Source organism: Bubalus bubalis, chromosome 12 (assembly GCF_019923935.1).
Source record: "Bubalus bubalis isolate 160015118507 breed Murrah chromosome 12, NDDB_SH_1, whole genome shotgun sequence".
In the NCBI taxonomy this organism is placed as follows: domain Eukaryota; kingdom Metazoa; phylum Chordata; class Mammalia; order Artiodactyla; family Bovidae; genus Bubalus; species Bubalus bubalis.
In genome coordinates this window covers 1,589,898-1,606,703 of record NC_059168.1, presented here as the reverse complement: position 1 = coordinate 1,606,703, position 16,806 = coordinate 1,589,898, and the positions used below count along the sequence as shown (strand labels likewise).

Below are 16,806 nucleotides of genomic sequence, written 5' to 3'. Positions count from 1 at the left end.
GTTTCCCCATCTATTTCCTATGAAGTGATGGGACAAGATGCCATGATCTTAGTTTTCTGAATGTTGAGCTTTTTTTTTCCTCTCTCCTCTTTCACTTTCATCAAGAGGCTTTTTAGTACCTCTTCACTTTCTGCCATAAGGGTGGTGTCATCTGCATATCTGAGGTTATTGATATTTCTCCTGGCAATCTTGACTCCAGCTTGTGCTTCTTCCAGCCCAGCGTTTCTCATGATGTACTCTGCATATAAGTTAAATAAGCAGGGTGACAATATACAACCTTGACGTACTCCTTTTCCTATTTGGAACCAGTCTGTTGTTTCATGTCCAGTTCTAACTGTTGCTTCCTGACTGTATATAAGTTTCTCAAGAGGCAGGTCAGGTGGTCTGGTATTCCCATCTCTTTCAGAATATTCCACAGTTTGTTGTGATCCACACAGTCAAAGGCTTTGGCATAGTCAATAAAGCAGAAATAGATATTTTTCTGGAACTCGCTTGCTTTTTCCATGATCCAGTGGATAGTGGCAATTTGATCTCTGGTTCCTCTGCCTTTTCTAAAACCATCTTGAACATCTGGAAGTTCACGGTTCACATATTGCTGAAGCCTGGCTTGGAGAATTTTGAGCATTTTACTAGCGTGTGAGATGAGTGCAATTGTGCAGTAGTTTGAGCATTCTTTGGCATTGCCTTTCTTTGGGATCGGAATGAAAACTGACCTTTTCCAGTCCTGTGGCCACTGCTGAGTTTTCCAAATGTGCTGGCATATTGAGTGCAGCACTTTCACAGCATCATCTTTCAGGATTTGAAATAGCTCAACGGGAATTCCATCACCTCCACTAGCTTTGTTCATAGTCCTGGTTACCTTTATTTAAATTCTGTGTATATATTTTAATCATACAAACAGTTATTACTGTTGTTTTACACGGCCGATATTCATTAAGATTCACCCACATGTTTATTGGGTGAACAAGTCGCTTTTTATTGCTCTTCATACCTCCTTGTATCTCTGTGCTTCCATGTAGAATTATTTTCCTTCTACCTAAAAACTCCACTTAATATATTCTGTAGCAAGTCTGCTGCTAAAGAAATTTCTCCATTGTAATTTGCCTAATTATCCTTATTTCACTTTTGCTTTGGAAGGATAATTTTCAGGGCATAGAATTCTAGGTTATCGGTTATTTTTCTTTGTTGCTTTGAAGGTATCATTACCTTTTCTTCGGGCTGAGAAGTCAATCGTAAGCTTTGCTTTTGTGTCTTTCATGGTAGCATGAATTTGTACCTTTCTTCTGGCCAATTTTAACTTTTTCTCCTTTAAGTTTTGGTAATTCGATGTGCGGTTTTTAAGTGAGTTTTGTTTGTATTGATCCATCTTGTGTTCATAGTTTCTTGGATCTGTGACTTGTTGTCATTTGTCTTGTTCTGGCAGTACCACACAGCTTACAGGATCATAGTTCCCTACTAGGGATTGAACCAGGACTCCTGGCAATGAGAGCACTGAGTCCTAACCCCTGGACCACGGAATTCCCTAAAAGAAATTCTTGATAATTTGAATCTTTGGACAATATCGTAATCCAGAGAGAATTTATCTTGCTTCCAGGGCAGAACTTATTATTCCCTTTTCCATCTTTATTAGTTCATTAATTATGCATTCTTTTACTTTTGATATTTTCCCTAGACCTTACGACATTCATCTTTGACTTACTAGAGACCAACATAACTGTGTCCCATTAGGGACTGAGTGAATTAGAAGGTAGGCCTCAGTCCTTATAAAGGTGGATCTACTTCTACTTCATACTTCGTTATAGAATGTATACCTTAGGGTCCATCCTGAAAGCCTGAGGTGTTCTTCGTTTGGTCCTGAATCCGAGTGTTTGTTGGTGCACATGTTCTTAGTCGCCTCAGTCGTGTCCGACTCTTTGTGACCCCATGGACTGTAGTCTGCCAGGCCCTTCTGTCCATGGGATTCTCCAGACAAGAATACTGGAGTGGGTTGCCATGCCCTGCTCTAGGCCATCTTCCCAATCCAGGGATCAAACGCTTGTCTCTTACATCTCCTGCATTGGCAGGCGGGTTCTTTACCACTAGCGCCACCTGGGAAGCCCCCGAGTGTTTGTTCTCCCAGCTCTGATACATCACCAGCTCTACCTTCAGCATCTCAGCATCTCATCTGCTGCTCTTGGCTCAGCCTGTCAGTCCCCACTTGCCAACTGGCAAATGCCTTGAAGGGAGAAGTCAAGCCAAGTTCAAGCTCACTCTCTAGGTTCCTTTTTTCCAGGATGCTGGCTCCCTGAGGTTTCCTGCAGCTCCTTGCTGCCTTAGATATAAAAAAAAATTTTTTGCCAGGATTTTCTAGTTATTCTCAGTGGGAAGTCTGCCTGAAACAAGCTATGGCCAGAAGCAAAGTGACATATTAAAATTTGACATATTAAAATCAAATTACGATACCAATCCCTCTCTCAGAGGGATTCACTGGAATTCAAATACTACCATCTATCATCCATTCAAAAACTATGTGAACAAGCCCTTCGGTAACAGTGTCTTCCCAGATTTTATCTTATTCCAATATGTATTTTTATGCTTATATGTAATTTGTTCCTATGTCCCCCATACATGGGGCTTCCCTGGTGATTCTGTAGCCCACCTGCCAATGCAGAAGACACGTGTTCAATTCCTGGATTGAGAAGATCCCCTGGAGGAAATGGCAACCCACTCCAGTATTCTTGCCTGGAGAATCCCATGGACAGAGGAGCCTGGTGGACTACAGTCTATGGGGTTGAAAAGAGTCAGATACAGCTTAGGGATTGAACAGCAGCAGCAGCTGCTGCTACATGATAGGTGAATACATTTAATTTCCTGTAAGAAATGTATTCTAACAAATATAATTTTCAAAAAATTTTCAGTATATTCTAACAAATATGTATTTCCAAATATAATTTCCAAACTCACTTCCAGAATGAGTTATATGTACTCATTCTGTAAATTATGTTTGTTAGCATAGAACAAATAATATATATATATTATATTGTATATATATGTATTATATTTTGCTCAGTCACCCACCAGACTCCTCTGTCCATGGCATTTTTCAGGCAAGAATACTGAAGTGGGTTGGTATTCTCTTCTCCAGGGGATCTTCCTGACCCAGTGATTGAACTCACGTCTACTGCATTGGCAGGCGGATTCTTTACCACTGTGCCACGTTGGAAGCTTAGCATACGCCTACTTGCTTGTCATCAGCCTAGATCAGTTTAACTCAATCTCAGACCTCCTGTTACTTTATCCATCAACATTTTGGTATAAGGACTCTGAAAAATAATCTAAACACCATTGTCACATCTAAAAATTTAATAATGCCTTTATATTACTTAATATCTAGTCAGTTCAAATTTCTGTTTCATCATTTTCTTTTTCAATGTATTTGTTAAAGAAATCGGGTGATTTATGGAAATATCCTGATATTAATACAGAAATATTAATAAAATCAGAATTTTATTAGTCACATCCCTTTGGTGTCATTAAACACATTCCTTAGTTCTTTATGCAGGCATAATGTGTTTTATTGTATTTCGCTTTATTTTGCTTTGCAGAAATTGCATTTTTTACAAGTTGAAGGTTTGTGGCAACCCTGCATTGACAGATGAAGGTTGGTATTTTTTTTTTAGCAATATCACATTTTAAAATGAAGGTATGTACATTTTTTAAAGAGATAGTGCTATTGCACACTTAATAGATTACAGTATAAACATAACTGAGAAACCAAAAAATTCATGTGACTTGCTTTGTTGCAATATTCACTTTATTGAGGGGTCTGGAACCAAACCTGCAGTATCGAACTATGCCTGTAGTCCTCAAAACTGATAGCTTGATCTAGAGTTTTGATCGTATTAGGTTCTAGTTTGGGGCAAGAGTATGCCATGGGCAGTGGTATGTTCTCCTATAAGGATGCAAAAGACATCTCTTCTCTCTCTCTCTTTACATTAGAAGTCATGGATAATCATTGCCTGAATTCATTGACTCATCATGGATTGCAAATGGTCATATTTTAATTCCACAGTTCTTCATTATTCAGCTGGAATACTTCAATAAAGAGAAACTTCCCATCAGCCACTCTTTAAAAAACAATTTATTTTTGGTTATGCTGGGTCTTTGTTGCCGCATGTGGGCTTTCTCTAGTTGTGGTGCGAGGGCTTCTCACTGTGTTGGCTTCTCTTGTTGTGGAGCAGGGCTTCTAGGCGCGCGAGCTTCCGTAGCTGCGGCACACAGGCTTAGCTGTTCCACGGCGTGTGGGATCTGCCTGGGCCAGGGATTGAACTTGCATCCCCTGCATCGGCAGGCAGATTCTTAACCACTGGACCACCAGGGAAGTCCCTGTCATTCACTCTTAATTTCTCTGAGTATCATTTGATGGAGAAAGGTGAGACAGGTGCTTGCATCTTCCCCTCTGTTTACCAGTTTTCCAAATAACGATTTAGTTTCCTAGCATTCTGTAGCTATCTTTTAAAAGGATCATTAGAAATGCAGAGATTTTAACACACATAATATGTTTCTATCTATCGCATTGTATTCCTCACTAGTGTTCAGATCATTCCATTGTCGGCCAGTGGAAACTCTTGAGTCATCTGTGCTCACTGCCACGGGTCACAGCCAGGAGGCCACTGTCCAGGACTCCAGCAGATCAGATGACTGGAAGGAAGCTCTGTGTTGCAGAGCACTCTGTTCCATGGACTCTGTCCTATGCACTCTGCCCTTGGCTGGTTTTCATTTGTATCCTTCCTTGTAATAAACCACAGCTATGAGCATAACAGCTTTCAATGAGTTCTGTGAGTCTTTACAGCAAATTATTGGTGGCCTTGGGAATGCCCCAAATTTGTGATTAATGTCAGAAGTGATGGCAGTCTTCTGGGGACTGCTTCCTAGACTTGGCAATTTGGCTCACTTCTCATACCAAGAAACTAAGGCAAGAACTCCTTTTTTTTTTAATATAAAGAAGTTGTTCTTTGTTGCTTTTCTTTTTTACAATTTATTTATTTATTGTGGCCATGCGGCATGTGGGATCATAGTTCCCTGTCCAGAGATTAAACCCACGCCCCACCCGCAGTGGAAGCTCAGAGTCTTAACTGCTGGACCACCAGGGAAGCCCTTAGAGAACTGCTTTTTTCAAAAGCAGAGACTTCACAAAAGAAGAAATGACTCCAACAAAATAGAACTATAAACAGCTTTTATGTGAAATCATCCACAGTGATGCTTCATTTCATCCTTTGCTTTAATAACTCAGTTTTGTTTATAAAATTTTCAACTTGGAATAGATCAGCACTTTAGGCTGAGAACTATTTTTGGACTCTCATGTGGCTTCAAAGGATACCTAGGTAGTTCAGATTGGAGTTCTGGCCCTGAGCCTTCAGCCAGGGGCGGGGGAGGGGGAAACAAGCCATCACCCCCAGTGAGAACACAGGCAAGATGCCAAACGGAGCTGTGGGCTTCCCACGGGGCACGGGGGAGGGGGCCAGGGAGCCCTGAGAAAACCGTGTCCTCTGGGAACCGAAAGCACAGAATAACCTCCTACATCCTCTTTTCTGTGGTTAATTGGAAGGTCTTCATGGAAGCCATTCCACACTACTTCCAGAAATTTCCATTCAACACACACTTACTGAAAATCTTTTATTTTCCAGATACTGTATCAGATGCTTTGAGAACTGTCTGTGGACAAGATCAAGATTTCTACCCTTGTGGATAGTACATTACAGCATAGAAAATAAACAATAAACGTGAGAGATGAGAAATTGTGTCCTAAGGTTGAAGGTGATAAGGGCAATGCAAGAAAGTAAGAGACGAGGAAGAGGGGTCAGAAGGACAGGAGTGGGTAGGAGAATTAAATGGGACAGTCAGGGCCCCTGAGAAGGTGGGGGCTGAGCAAACACTGGAGGGGCAGGGAGCTGGGCAGGTGGATGCGGGGGAACCAGTCATCTGGACTGAAGGCGTGGCTGGAGCAAAGACCCTGAGGAGTGTTGGAGAAACGGAATGGAAGCCAGCGAGGCTGGAGCAGCGCATGTGAGAAGGAGGCGGTGGATGGAGTCAAAGACAGCAGGATGGCAGTTGGGTTGTGCTGCCAGAGAAATACGTTTGAGAAGGGTTTTTGTTGTTCTTTTACAATTTATTTATTCACTTTGGCTGCATAGCATGTGGAACATTAGCTCCCAGGACCAGGGATCGAACACACAGCCCCTGCATTGGAAGTGCAAAGTCTCAGCCACTGGACCAGCAGGGAAGTCCTGTTTGAGGTTTGCCCCTTACTGTCCCTCGTGGCTCAGTCAGTAAAGAATCCGCCTGCCAATGCAGGAGACGTGGGTTGGATCCCTGATCGGGGAGATCCCCTGGAGAAGAAAATGGCAACCCACTCCAGTATTCTTGCCTGGAAGTCCCATGGACAGAGGAGCCTGGTGGGCTACAGTCCCTGGGGTCGCAAAGAGTTGGATACGACTTAGCAGCTAAACCACCACCACCTGCCTGTCAACCATGACCACCTGTCAACCATGTGTCCTAACTGGCTGCCTTGCAGTGTTCAAAAATACTTCTACAAATCTCATGGGATTCTAGGGGATAATTGGCAGATGCTTTGGTTAGGCAGAATTAGGCAGACTTCTTTGGTAAAATATGAACTTTTTTCATTTTCTCAACTGAAAGTCCCCGGGAGCTATTTCTGGACAGAGCAGAGTGAGCGGAGTGGAAATTCCACAATGCCAGTAGCTCTGGGTTTGTGATCCTGGTGCTACACTTCCAAGCTGTGTGACCTAGGACATCTTGATTCTCCTCTCTGAGCTTCTTTTTTCTTAATTCTAAAGTGGGGTGCCGGCATGCTTGGTCGCTTGGTTGTGTCCAACTCTCTGTGATCCCATGGACTGCAGCCTGCCAGGCTCCTCTCTCCATGGGATTCTCCAGGTAAGAATACAGGAGTGGGTTGGTATTCTGTTCTCCAAGGGGTCTTCCTGACCGAGGGATCGAACTCACGTCTTGTGCATTGGCAGGCGAATTCTTTACCACTGAGCCACCAGGGAAGTGTAACCAACATCTGTATGGGCCTAATTATGTCCTCCACCACTCCAAATTCATGTACTGAAGAGCTAACCCCCCCAGCACCTCAAAATGTGAAGTTTATTTTTTTGCCGCATTATCTTTTGCAGCATATGAGCTTCTCTCTAGTTGAGGCACACAGGCTTAGTTGCCCTGCAGCATATGAGATCTTAGTTCTCTAACCTGGGGTGGAACTCACATCTGCTGCATTTGGAGGCAGATTCTTAACCACTAAATCACCAGGGGAGTTCCAGAGTTAGGGTTGTTTTTGTTTTTTACAAAGGTAATTAAGTTAAAATGAAATCATTTTGGGTGGATATTTGCCAAGCTTCTCATACAGTGTCTGAAAAATAAAAGGTTTTCAGTAAGTGTTGTTGAATGGAAGTTTCTGGAAGTGGGGTGGGGTGGTTTCCATTAACAGCTTGCAAGTAATCATTGTTCTTATAAGAGAGGGAAATTTGGACATGGATGGCAGAGTGGGAACCCATGTCAAGACACAAGGAGGAGAAGACGGCCATCTACAAGTCAAAGGGAGAAGCCTCAGAAGAGACCAACCTGCCAACACCTTGAACTTGAAGTTCTAGCCTCTAGGACAGTGGGAAAACAAATTTCTATTGTTGAAGTCCCCCACCTCCCCAGTCTGCGGCACTTCTATGGTCACTCTGGTAAACCAATTCAGTACTCCAAAAGGCTATAACACGGTGAATGCTTTGTTTCAGCTGGCCTCTAAAAGCAATGCATTCTAAACTATACCCTGCATTCTAAATATACCCTGCAAAGGTATATTCTCCCTACTAGCACAGATGCTGCCAGGAACAGGCATTTTCAGACATAATCTTCAGTGTTAATCTTTTCCATTACAGAAAATATTCTTTCATTAAACATCCAAAATTGCTACTTAAGTTCCATCCCTCACCCTTGTGAATTTTATGATGTGCAAACATGTGATAGTAATAGAGTGAAAATGAAACCTTATTGACAAGTGTAAAATGAGAGGAAAAAAAGTCCTTCTCACTTCATGTTTCTATTCCCTGTTGTTTCAGTTTTGTGCTCAAAGGCAAACCCATTACAGTTGACTGATATATTCTTTCAGGAAAATACTTTATGCATTTATCAGAAAATAGAGGTATATACATCCTTTTAAAATTGTATACAAAAGAGATCAAACTCCTTGCAGGATACTACCACCCTTAACCATCTTGCTTTTTTTTCTTCCCCCCATCAGCCATAGAGGTCTACCACATTTTGTCTCTTGGGTCCTATGATACAGCTCACATAATTCTCAGGGCCTGGGCTTCCCTGGTGGCCCATTTGGTAAAGAATCTGCCTGCAGTTTAGGAGAAAGACCCATGTTCGATCTCTGGGTCAGGAAGATCCCCTGGAGAAGGGAATGGCAACCCGCTCCAGTATTCTTGCCTGGAGAATTCCATTGACAGAGGAGCCTGGCAGGATACAGTCCATGGGTCACAAAGAGTCGGACACAGCTGAGCGACTAACACACACACACAATTCTCAGGGCAAAGGTTATGTTAGGGGAGCCACACTGACGGAGACTGCCCACCCTGGCCAGGCAACACAGTAACCATTTGCATGCGTTTTATGACAGGAGGTCCTGGTAAAGAACACGGAACTAATAAGCCACCATCAACCGGAAGAGTTCAGGAAAGTTCAAAAGGAGACACCACGTGTCAGACCACCTCCCAGAATCCTCTCTGGCATCCATCTTGGCTGAACAAGGCGTGCACCAGCAGGAAGGACTCTGAGTCAGATGATTGGCTAAAGACAACCCGGAAACTAATCCCATCACATAAAACCCGAGACTGTGAGCCACGCAGCGGAGCAGTCCTCCTGGGTTCCCTTACCCTACTGCCCTCCACCCGGGCGCCCTTTCCCAATAAAATCTTTTGCTTTGTCAGCACGTGTCTCCTCGGACAATGCATTTCCGAGTGTTAGACAAGAGCCCAGTTTTGGGCCCTGGAAGGAGTCCCCCTTCCTGCAACAGTTAGATAGTTGTAAGGAGGGAGGTACCAAAAAGCAGTCTCTCCACAAGGTCCTCAGAGACCTGGATGCCTGTATGTATCTCTCTGCTCTACCATCCACAGCATCATCCTTACCCAAGGCTGGCTGGAAGACGGTTGTCAGTGGCCATTAGGAAAATGTGTTTCTTGAGTTTTAAAACTATACATTTATAGAAAGGGAGGGAAGAGAGAGAAAAAGTCTTTGCTCTCAAGCCAATAGCTTTTAAAAAAAAAGTATTTTCAGGCTGTGTGTGGGGTTCTTCATTGCTGAGAGTGGGCTTTCTCTAGGTGTGGCGAGCAGAGGCTTCTCTCCAGTTTGGTGCTTCTCTTGCGGTGGAGCATGGGATCTCGGGTGGGCAGGCTCCGGAAGCTGTGACTCCTGAGCTCCGGAGCACAGGCTCAGCAGTTGGGGCACACGGGCTTAGCCGCTCGGCAGCATGTGAGATTTTCCCAGACCAGGGATCAAACCAGTGTCCCCTGCATTGCGAGGCGGGTTCTTAGCCACCAGGGAAGCCCAGCCCACGGCTTTTTAAAAAAGGGTTGAGCTACCTTAAGTTACATTCTTCCCTTGGTAACTGTTGGCAGGAAACACCTTGTATAGATTAACCTGTATAGATTCTCTTAGTGAGAATCCTCATTAAGGATTCTCCTCTAGTGAGGGTGGAAGTCTGGCCTGATTCTGGGTTCCTGGGTAGGAAGGATGTAGATAGAAGATCAACAGCATCTGCAGGGTAGAATATAATCTCATGTACACAGAACTGCATACATGTATGTTTGTGTGCACACGTAGAGAGACGTGGAGAAGGCTGCTCGCCGAAATGCACTAACCATGGTTATCTTTGATGAGTTGTTTTTACTTTACCAGGGCTTCCCTGGTGGCTCAGACGGTAAAGCATCTGCCCACAATCGGGAGACCCGGGTTCGATTGCTGGGTCGGGAAGATCCCCTGGAGAAGGAAATGGCAACCCACTCCAGTATTCTTGTCTGGAAAATCCCATGGACAGAAGAGCCTGGTAGGTTACGGTCCACGGGGTCGCAAAGAGTCGGACACGACTGAGAGACTTCACTTTCACTTTTCTACTTTACAATGCGCGCATTTACACTGTACTGATGAAAAGCCATTTTAAAAGACCCCACCATAAAACAACCATTCCATACGTCATGATTTTGGATAGAAACAGAATCACTGTCTTTTCTCAAGAGCATGTAGAGAGTTTTAGGGTAATCCACACAATAAACAGTGACAAGAACTCATTATTGCGGACACCCTGTAAACAAGAACCACCGGCCACAAGCTGCTATGAATTCCGTTTTTGCATTTCACTTACCTACCACGTGCCTGCTCTGTGCCAGGCACTGGAGATTTAGACATCACGGTTCCCAGTCCCTCCTCCACCAGGTGCTGGTGGCCCGGGGGTATGTGACAACATATACAAATAGAAGAACTGAGGTGCCACATGGCTGTTTTCATGAAGAGCATGGGACCACAGAGAGGAAGTGACCCACTGGTTGGGAGAAGTTGAGGAAGGGCCTCCCAGAGGGTGTAAAGCTTGAGTTGAGGGGGAACAACCAGAAGAGGCGGACGGTGGCAAATGCAGTGCCCAGCATGCCTATTAAGGGCCTGGGCCACCTGCCCTTCTCACTGCAGGCCAGCCTCATTGCAAGAACTTGACTCTGGCATTGAAAAGCAGTCTAGCGTCCTGGATTCATTTTCTCTTGCATGTAACCAAGTGCCACAAACTCAGGGGCTTAAACGAACATCCATGTATTAGCGCAGTCTGTGGTCAGAAGTCCAGGAAAGCATGGCTGGATTCTATGCTCTGAGTCTCAAGCCACTGAAACAAAGTTGGTGTGTTCTTTCCTGGAGATTCTGGGCAGAATTCCCATTCAGGCTCATTTAAGTTGATGGCAGATTCGGTTCCCTGTAGCTCCCCTTCATCTTCAGGACAGCAGCATTCCCACCAGGCACACTGAGTCCTTCCAGGACCATCATCTCTCACCTGCCCTTCTGCGTTTCTCCTCTGCTTCTAAGGGTTCCTGTGATTGCACCGAGTGACTTTAGATAATCCAGGACAATCTGTATTTTAAGATCAACTGATTAGTAACAGTACTGTGAAGTCTTTTTAGAGCATTTGTCCTCAAACTTTTTGGCACCAGGGACCAATTTCATGGAAGACAACTCTTCCACAGATGGGGTGGTGGGATGGTTTGGGGACACATTTATTGCGACTTCATTTCTATTATTATTACATCAACTCCATTTCAGATCATCAGGCATGAGATCTGGAAGGTTGGGGACTCCTGCTTTAGAGCAGTAAAGTAACAGATTCACAGTCCTAGGGATTAGGATCTGGAATCTTGGGATGGGTGGGTGATAATTCTGCCCACCACAGTACCCTACCTGGACCTTGGCATCCATCAGTACCAAGCACAGAGTAGTCCTGATGAGCCCAGAGGAACACTGTGCCTCTTGCTAGGTGACCAGGGTGAGTCCCTGCCCTGCCAGGCTTATTCCTTCTTTGAGAAGTATTAGTGAATTTCATGGGCTTTCCTGGTGGCTCAGTGGTAAAGAATCCACCTGCCAACGCAGGAGAGAGGGATTTGATCACTGGTCCGGGAAGAGTCCCCTGGAGAAGGAAATGGCAACCCACTCCAGTATTCTTGGAGAACCCCATAGACAGAGGAGCCTGGCAGGCTACAGTCCATGGGGTCACAAAGAGTCAGACAGGACTGAGCAACTAACACTTTCACTTTTCAGTGAAGTTCATTGGTGCAGGAGCCCAGCACTGCCTGCCCTACAAGCAAACAAAACAAAACAAAACAAAACAAAACCATGTAAACATTCATTATTATTATTTTAAAATTCATTCCAACATGAAAAAAAATCAGGAATAGTCTCATGAAAATCTAATCTGCTTTCTTTCCAAATTCAGAGGCTCTGAATTTGGAAATCTGGCCCAAGTTCCTGGCCAGGCTGACACTGGAGTGCACCAGGGAAGGGAGGAAGGTTCGCACACCGCTTCTCAGAGGTATCTGCCCCAGGAGGCCCTTCTCTGGGTCCACACCCAGCTCTCCAGGGGGTTCCACTCGGAAGGAAACATAATTTACCGGGCAGCTGCCAGTGGCAGCAACTGAATACAGTGACTCCTTTAATTCTCGCAACAACCCTGGGAGGAAGGTCTTGTTACTATTTTATTGATACAGAAAGCTAAGCGCAATCACACGCCCAGGGCGCACGGCTGGGACCCTTCGCCAGCTTGGCCTCTAACCTCCGCACTGCCCCTGGGATCCGCTCAGCCCCCAGCGTCCCGCCCCCTACCGCCCCAGCCCCGGACGAGACCGCGTCCCCGCCCCCGGCTCCGGCACTACTCCGGGGTCAGGGCGGGAAGGGGCCAGAGCCGGGGACCCGCCGCGCCCGCCGCCAATCCTCCACCCGTGGGGCTCCGTCGCAGTCACGCGAAGGGCCGTGCGGAGCGCGCCAAGCTCGGGCCTCCAGCAGCCCGAGGGCTGAGTCGCCGCCGCGATGCCCGGGAACAGCCGAGCCGCGGGGACCCATCACTCGCGCCCGTCGTCCTCCGAGGAGCCACCCGACCTGGAGGTAAGGGCGCCCCGAGGGCTGGTGGCTGCGCGCGGACGGCAGCGCCCCCAGCCCCGCGTCCGCGGTCCTCGGGACTCCTGGGTGGAGAGCGACCCCGAGCCCAGCCAGTACCAGCCTCTGGGAACGAGGGCTCCGGGGTGGAGATGCGGCTGCAGAGCCCCTCCGCCCCCGGGCTTCTTCGGTCCTCTGGGTCCTCTGGGTGCTCGGGTGCGGGAGGCGCACCGCCGCTGGAGCGCAGAGGCGCCGGGCCCCTGGCCTCAGCCCCGCGCGTTCGGGTCGTTACTGGAGTTGTCAAGCCCGTACCCGGAGGCCGGGGCCAAGCTGGGATCGGCGCTCCGGCTGCGTGTTGGGGGTCCTGTCTCCGTGTGGCGCGCCCCCGGGTCTGGGTGGCCCGTGCCCGCCGCACGGAGCTCCATGGCGGCAGGAAGCCAAGCGAGGGTCCTGCCGCAAGGGGAAAGCCTGGGAGGCTGGAGGATGTGGGGCGGGGAGCGCTGCGGTCGCCCTGGCTTTTCGGATCCCTGCGGCCGGGCAGACGCGCTGCGCAGTCGCTCAGCTCTGCTTTCACCCAGACCGCCTGAGCTTGGGAAGGCTGGGAACTGGAAAGAGTTCTTCTAGGGCTGTTTCCTTTCCCTGAACAAGAACTCAGTGGAGAGGCAGGCAGGGCGCCAATGGAAAGAGCCTCGGGTCTGAGTCAGGAAATGTTAGATGTGAATGACAAGACGCTGGAAGTCTCTGGTTTCCCACTTTGTAAGGGTGGCGGTGATAAATCACACCCGTCTGGAGAAGACGGTGTCGGTGAGGCCCAGGGCACCTTGCTTGGCACACGGAGGCGTTTCCTTTACTCCTGCAGGTGTGTGGGAGGTGATAGGTGTTTTAGTCCTTTGTCTCCTTGAGTGTATGGAGAAGTCTTCTCCTTCCTCCCTGCTTCAGCTATGTGGCCCCTGCAACTTGCTCAGGATGGTCCGAGGGGCAGGCTTCTGGGTGGGGTTAAATGCCCTGTTCTGCCAGTGCTCCCTGGCCTACTGGCCTCCCAAAGGGGCTTGGCAACTTCCAACAGGCAGATTCTACCATGTCCCCTGTCCCTTAAAGGATTAAGCAGAGAAAAGCAGGTCAAGGAGGAAGAGAAGGAAAAGGATTCTTGGTCCCTGGCTCCAACCCAACCCAGGTCTTGCTCTCCTCATTCAGCAAACTGATGACGCTGATGGTAAGCACCAGTCTTCTGCGGCAGGAAAATCTTTTGAGACTGTCAGGTGTCTCACTGTGTGTTTAATGCTTCTTTGTCAAAATTAAAGAATGTAAAAAAGTAACTGCAGGCCTCTAGAAATGCCAGGAGGGCTGAAAACAGCCCAGAGTCCCGGCTGAGTCCTGAGTGAGACATAAGCTTAATGCATGCCTGCAGGGGTCAGCCTGGGAGCAGGCAGAGCGGATGAAGAGCCTGGTACCAACAGGTCACAGTCAGCAGAACTCTAGTTTCTGAGATAACAGTATCGACTAACTCATTAAACTGCAGCTCAGTCCTCAGACACTTCGTACCAGTCTGACCTGGTTAACCTTTTTAAAAGTTAGTTTGGGGTCACTTAATAAGAAACTGCCTAGTCACCTGAAATGCATTTCTGTCCTCTCCTTTGAAGCAGTTTTTTAGAACCCTTTTCTGCCTAGTGTTGCTTTTGGCTGCCAAGCCAGGCTTCAGCAATATGTGAACTGTGAACTTCCAGATGTTCAAGCTGGTTTTAGAAAAGGCAGAGGAACCAGAGATCAAATTGCCAACATCTGCTGGATCACTGAAAAAGCAAGAGAGTTCCAGAAAAACATCTATGTCTGCTTTATTGACTATGCCAAAGCCTTTGACTGTGTGGATCACAATAAACTGTGGAAAATTCTTCAAGAGATGGGAATACCAGACCACCTGATCTGCCTCTTGAGAAACCTATATACAGGCCAGGAAGCAACAGTTAGAACTGGACATGGAACAACAGACTGGTTCCAAATAGGAAAAGGAGTAGTATGTCAAGGCTGTATATTGTCACCCTGCTTATTTAACTTACATGCAGAGTACATCATGAGAAACGCTGGGCTGGAAGAAGCACAAACTGGAATCAAGATTGCCGGGAGAAATATCAATAACCTCAGATATGCAGATGACACCACCCTTATGGCAGAAAATGAAGAGGAACTAAAAAGCCTCTTGATGAAAGTGAAAGAGGAGAGTGAAAAAGTTGGCTTAAAGCTCAACATTCAGAAAACTAAGATCATGGCATCCGGTCCCATCACTTCATGGGAAATAGATGGGGCAACAGCGGAAACAGTGTCAGACTTTATTTTGGGGGGGCTCCAAGATCACTACAGATGGTGATTGCAGCCATGAAATTAAAAGACGCTCGGAAGGAAAGTTATCTATGACCAACCTAGATAGCATATTCAAAAGCAGAGACATTACTTTGCCAACAAAGGTCCAGCTAGTCAAGGCTATGGTTTTTCCAGTGGTCATGTATGGATGTGAGAGTTGGACTGTGAAGAAAGCTGAGCGCCGAAGAATTGATGCTTTTAAACTGTGGTGTTGGGGAAGACTCTTGCGAGTCCCTTGGACAGCAAGGAGATCCAACCAGTCCATTCTGAAGGAAATCAGTCCTGGGTGTTCACTGGAAGGACTGATGCTAAAGCTGAATCTCCAATACTTTGGCCACCTGATGCGAAGAGTTGACTCATTGGACAAGACCCTGATGCTGGGAGGGATTGGGGGCAGGAGGAGAAGGGGACGACAGAGGATGAGATGGCTGGATGGCATCACCAATGACACATAAATTTGGGTGAAATCCGGGAGTTGGTGATGGACAGGGAGGCCTGGCTTGCTGCGATTCATGGGGCCGCAAAGAGTCGGACATGACTGAGCGACTGAACTGAGATGGCAAGCCATTCTGGTGCTTTGACCAATACTTTCAGTTTTGAAATAGAAATAATCCGATGCTAGTGATTCTCAGCCTTACTGTTGGGCAGAATTACCCGGGAGTTTTTAGAAATGTATCTCGGTTTGGTGGGAGATGGGACGGAGGTTCAAGGGGTAGGGGACATCTGTATACCTATGCCTGATCCGTGTGGATAGATGACAGAAACCAACACAATATTGTAAAGCAATCACCCTCCAATTAAAAATAAATTAATTAAAAAAAGAAATTATCTGGGTTTAAACTCTACCTTGAGATTCTGATTTAATTGACCTGGGTGTGGCCTGGGCAATAGTAATTTTTTCTCCTGATTTTGGCTGCACCTTGCAGAATGCAGGATCTTCCCAACCAGGGATCAAACCCACACCCTGTGTATTGGAAGCCTGGAGTCTTAACCAGTGGACCACCAGAGAAGTCCCAGCAACAGTAATTTTAAAGCTACTAAGTATCGAAAGGGCAGCCAAGGCTGAGAACAGTCCTAGGCTGTTTCCTTGTGCCTCTGTGTGATTACCTCTTGATACTTCATGTGCTTCTTTTTTTAATGTTCTTCTTAAACCTGTTCATCCGACTCTTAGCTCACCCTGTCTGGGGGCTCTTGGTTCACTGGTGTTCCCTTATAGCAATTTTCAGAGAGGTTCCTTGCAGGAGGAAAGGGCAGTGACCAGGAGGGCTTGGGAAGGTGTTCATTAAATCTGGTAGAGATCAACTCATGCATGTGTCAGCAGTCCTGTCTCGTTCTGCGCGACCCCACAGGCTGCAGCCCGCCAGGCTCCTCTGTCCATGGGATTCTCCAGGCAAGAACACTGGAGTGGGTTGCCATTTCCTCCTCCAGGGGAACTTCCCGACCTAAGGACTGAATGTGCATTTCTTGGGTCCTGAACTGGCAGGCAAATTTTTTACCGCTGCATCACCTGGGAAACCCTAAATCAGGTGTGGTCACAAGCTGAAATGTCCACAGGGCCCAGGGAGCAACATAAAAGTAGTGACCTGGATGGGAACAATCCAGCTGGGGAGGGGACTGGGGCTTGTGACCCGGAGGGCACGTCCTCTGGACAGTTAGGACCATAGCTACCCACGTCCAGTTGGTTGTGCCACGTGGGCTATCAATTGCAGAAATGGCCACACACTCCATCTTGGATCTATTCCCCCTCTGCAATGGGCCTTTGCAACCCCTCACATCAGG

The 16,806-nt window shown here is 46.9% G+C and overlaps 1 protein-coding gene across 4 annotated transcripts in view; it reads left to right on the top strand.

Annotated features, from left to right (window-relative positions):
• Positions 1-12,292: 12,292 nt before the first annotated feature.
• The window catches only part of LOC102391440 (two pore calcium channel protein 2), a 53,191-nt gene continuing 48,677 nt past the window's right edge, over positions 12,293-16,806 (top strand). The window contains exon 1 of one of the 4 annotated variants that reach the window (XM_006059826.4): positions 12,293-12,681. In XM_006059826.4, coding sequence (XP_006059888.3) covers positions 12,607-12,681 — 75 coding nt within the window. In that variant the 5' untranslated portion in view covers positions 12,293-12,606. The remainder of the gene's footprint in view (positions 12,682-16,806) is intronic. The other 3 variants (XM_044925579.2, XM_044925578.2, XM_006059825.4) reach the window with 3 other exon arrangements.